Source organism: Geospiza fortis, unplaced genomic scaffold (genome assembly GCF_000277835.1).
Source record: "Geospiza fortis unplaced genomic scaffold, GeoFor_1.0 scaffold492, whole genome shotgun sequence".
In the NCBI taxonomy this organism is placed as follows: Eukaryota; Metazoa; Chordata; class Aves; order Passeriformes; family Thraupidae; genus Geospiza; species Geospiza fortis.
The window spans coordinates 13,502-18,038 of NW_005054846.1; the positions used below are offsets into that span (position 1 = coordinate 13,502).

At 61.9% G+C, this 4,537-nt stretch overlaps 1 protein-coding gene across 1 annotated transcript in view; it reads left to right on the forward strand.

Moving 5' to 3' along the window:
• Positions 1 to 4,537, forward strand: part of ANKRD52 (ankyrin repeat domain 52) — a 39,165-nt gene that overhangs the window by 1,413 nt on the left and 33,215 nt on the right. The window contains exons 2-4 of the mRNA XM_031065529.1: positions 2,887 to 2,965; positions 3,906 to 3,976; positions 4,502 to 4,534. Of these exons, the coding sequence (XP_030921389.1) occupies positions 2,887 to 2,965; positions 3,906 to 3,976; positions 4,502 to 4,534 (183 nt within the window). The remainder of the gene's footprint in view (positions 1 to 2,886; positions 2,966 to 3,905; positions 3,977 to 4,501; positions 4,535 to 4,537) is intronic.

Here is a 4,537-nt window from a genome sequence, read left to right on the forward strand (position 1 = left end):
CGGAGCCGGGCTCTGCCTCAGGGGGCGCCCGGCCCCGCCTCCCATGTGTGCCCTCGGTCGGTGGGTCCGGAGAGGGACGGGGTCCCGGTACCGGCCCCGCTCCGACCCGGGCAGAGGAGACGAGAGACCGGGAACACGGAACCTGCGGGAGCTGTGCGGCCCCGTGCCGCCCAGGACAGCCCAGCACATCCCAGTACCGCCCCAGTACGGGCCCAGTTCAGCCCAGTGCCTCCCAGTGCAGCCCAACACACCCAGGGCCTCCCAGCACATCCCAGTACAGCCCAGCACATCCCAGTTCAGTATTACCCAGTGGGCAACCAGTCCCATCCAGTTCATCCCGGCACATCCCAGCACATCCCAGTTCATCCCAGTGCCTCCCAGTACAGTCCAGCGCAGCCCTGGGCCTCCCAGTGTCTCCCAGTTCAGCCCAGTCCAGCTCGGCATTACCCAGTGCCAACCAGTCCCACCCAGTACAGCCATCCCAGTTCATCCCAGCACATCCCAGTTCTGCTCAGAGGGATGGAGGTGGGAAATGAGACCCCCGGGACCCCCTGGGACCACCTGGGATGGGATTCCCTCTGGAGAGACCCCACAGGGGGATGGAGGTGGCACAGGGGACCCCTGGGACCCTCTCCCACCACCCCACCACTCTTCGGGCTGGGGGAGCCGCTGTCCCGGCCCCCGCAGGTGTCACCGCCAGCCGCTCGTGGATGTGATTCCCAATGGGAACATCCCAGAGCAGAAACCCCCAGGACCCCCGGGATTACCGGCAACCCCTCATGGATTCCCACCGGGCACAGCCCAGACCAGCGACCCCCGGGACCCCCGGTGTTACCGACACCCCTCATGGATTTCATTCCCACCGGGCACAGCCCAGACCAGCGACCCCCGGGACCCCCGGTGTTACCGACACCCCTCATGGATTTCATTCCCACCGGGCACAGCCCAGACCAGCGACCCCCGGGACCCCCGGTGTTACCGACACCCCTCATGGATTTCATTCCCACCGGGCACAGCCCAGACCAGCGACCCCCGGGACCCCCGGTGTTACCGACACCCCTCATGGATTTCATTCCCACCGGGCACAGCCCAGACCAGCGACCCCCGGGACCCCCGGTGTTACCGACACCCCTCATGGATTTCATTCCCACCGGGCACAGCCCAGACCAGCGACCCCCGGGACCCCCGGTGTTACCGACACCCCTCATGGATTTCATTCCCACCGGGCACAGCCCAGACCAGCGACCCCCGGGACCCCCGGTGTTACCGACACCCCTCATGGATTTCATTCCCACCGGGCACAGCCCAGACCAGCGACCCCCGGGACCCCCGGTGTTACCGACACCCCTCATGGATTTCATTCCCACCGGGCACAGCCCAGACCAGCGACCCCCGGGACCCCCGGTGTTACCGACACCCCTCATGGATTTCATTCCCACCGGGCACAGCCCAGACCAGCGACCCCCGGGACCCCCGGTGTTACCGACACCCCTCATGGATTTCATTCCCACCGGGCACAGCCCAGACCAGCGACCCCCGGGACCCCCGGTGTTACCGACACCCCTCATGGATTTCATTCCCACCGGGCACAGCCCAGACCAGCGACCCCCGGGACCCCCGGTGTTACCGACACCCCTCATGGATTTCATTCCCACCGGGCACAGCCCAGACCAGCGACCCCCGGGACCCCCGGTGTTACCGACACCCCTCATGGATTTCATTCCCACCGGGCACAGCCCAGACCAGCGACCCCCGGGACCCCCGGTGTTACCGACACCCCTCATGGATTTCATTCCCACCGGGCACAGCCCAGACCAGCGACCCCCGGGACCCCCGGTGTTACCGACACCCCTCATGGATTTCATTCCCACCGGGCACAGCCCAGACCAGCGACCCCCGGGACCCCCGGTGTTACCGACACCCCTCATGGATTTCATTCCCACCGGGCACAGCCCAGACCAGCGACCCCCGGGACCCCCGGTGTTACCGACACCCCTCATGGATTTCATTCCCACCGGGCACAGCCCAGACCAGCGACCCCCGGGACCCCCGGTGTTACCGACACCCCTCATGGATTTCATTCCCACCGGGCACAGCCCAGACCAGCGACCCCCGGGACCCCCGGTGTTACCGACACCCCTCATGGATTTCATTCCCACCGGGCACAGCCCAGACCAGCGACCCCCGGGACCCCCGGTGTTACCGACACCCCTCATGGATTTCATTCCCACCGGGCACAGCCCAGACCAGCGACCCCCGGGACCCCCGGTGTTACCGACACCCCTCATGGATTTCATTCCCACCGGGCACAGCCCAGACCAGCGACCCCCGGGACCCCCGGTGTTACCGACACCCCTCATGGATTTCATTCCCACCGGGCACAGCCCAGACCAGCGACCCCCGGGACCCCCGGTGTTACCGACACCCCTCATGGATTTCATTCCCACCGGGCACAGCCCAGACCAGCGACCCCCGGGACCCCCGGTGTTACCGACACCCCTCATGGATTTCATTCCCACCGGGCACAGCCCAGACCAGCGACCCCCGGGACCCCCGGTGTTACCGACACCCCTCATGGATTTCATTCCCACCGGGCACAGCCCAGACCAGCGACCCCCGGGACCCCCGGTGTTACCGACACCCCTCATGGATTTCATTCCCACCGGGCACAGCCCAGACCAGCGACCCCCGGGACCCCCGGTGTTACCGACACCCCTCATGGATTTCATTCCCACCGGGCACAGCCCAGACCAGCGACCCCCGGGACCCCCGGTGTTACCGACACCCCTCAATCCCTCCCAATCCCTCCAAATCCCATCCCAGTCCCTCCCAATCCCATCCCAGTCCCTCCCAGTCCCTCCCAGCTCAGGGCTGTCCCCCCTGCAGGACCAGGAACGCCGGACCCCTCTCCACGCTGCTGCCTACATCGGAGACGTTGCAATCCTCGAGCTGCTCATCCTGTCAGGTGGGGGCCAGAACCCCAAAATCACCCCAAAATCACCCCAAAATCACCCCAAAATCACCCCAAAAACCTGGGGAGGGCAGCAGGAAGGACTCTGACCCCACAAAACCACCCCGAGCTCATGGGGGGGATGCTCCGACAGTTAATCCCCTAAAATGTGGAAAATCCCCTAAAATCTGTGGGGGTCCCAGAGAAAATCCCCTAAAATCTGTGGGAATCCGGAAAATCCCCTAAAATCTGTGGGGATCTGGAAAATCCCCTATAATTTGTGGATCCCAGAGAAAATCCCCTAAAATCTGCGGGAATCTGGAAAATCCCCTAAAATCTGTGGATCCCAAACACTTGATCCCAGAGATCCCATTTTGGGGTTGCCTTTGGGGTGCAGGGAGCCCCTGTTGGGTTTTAGGGATGCTTTTGGGATTCAGGCTGTCCCCATTGAATTTTGGGGATACCTTTGGCGTGGAGAGTTTCCCTGTTATGTTTTGGGGATGCTTTTGGGATTCAGGGTGTCCCCATTGGGTTTTGGGGATGGTTTTGGGGTTCAGGCTGTCCCCTTTGGGTTTTGGGGATGGTTTTGGGGTGCAGAGTGTCCCTGTTATATTTTGGGGATGGTTTTGGGGTTCAAAGTATCTCCGTTGGGTTTTTGGGGTACTCTTGGGGTTCAGGGTATCCCCATTGGGATTTGGGGATTCCTTTGGGATGCAGAGTGTCCCTGTTATGTTTTGGGGTTGCTTTTGGGGTACTGAGAGCCCTTGTTGGGATTTGAAGATTCCATAAAACTCCCACCAAAATAAACAAAATTTTATCACGTTTCCTCTCCATCTGCAGAACCCCGTGGGGATTTGGGATTTTTTCCCTGCCTCTTGTGGGGGTTCTGGGCAGCAAGGAGGGGCAGCTTTGGGGTTTTTTTGGGGTGCTGAGGCGCCGTGTGTGTCCCCCACAGGTGCTAACGTGAACGCCAAGGACACGGTGTGGCTGACGCCGCTGCACCGCGCCGCGGCCTCGCGCCACGAGGTGAGGGGGGAGAGGGGAAATTCCTGTGGGGAAAGGGGGAAAAAATGGGATTTTCTGCTCCCCTTTCCCTCCTCTGGGGTTTGGGGAATGCAGGAAGTTCTGGGGAGAGCTGGGAAAAAAATCCTCTTTGGAAAAACTGCAATCCCAGGGTGGGAAATCTCAAAGTGGGAAATCTCAAAGTGGGAAATCTCGAAGTGGGAAATCCCAGAGTGAGAAATCCTGGAGTGGGAAATCCCACAGCAGGGATATCCCAGAGCAGGAAATCCCAGAGCCGGAAATCCCAGAGTGGGAAATCCCACAGAAGGATATCCCAGAGCGGGAAATCCCAGAGCCGGAAATCCCAGAGTGGGAAATCCCACAGAGGGAAATCCCAGAGCGGGAAATCTCAGAGTGGGAAATCCCAGAGTGCAAAATCCCAGAGGTAGAAATCTCACAGAGGGAAACCCCACTGGGATGTGGGGACGCCGGCTCTGGGATCCCCAGGATTTGGGGTCTGGAGCCTTTCCCCGCCGTGGCACCCCACAGAAAGCCCTCCAGCTGCTCCTGAAGCACTCGGCCGCG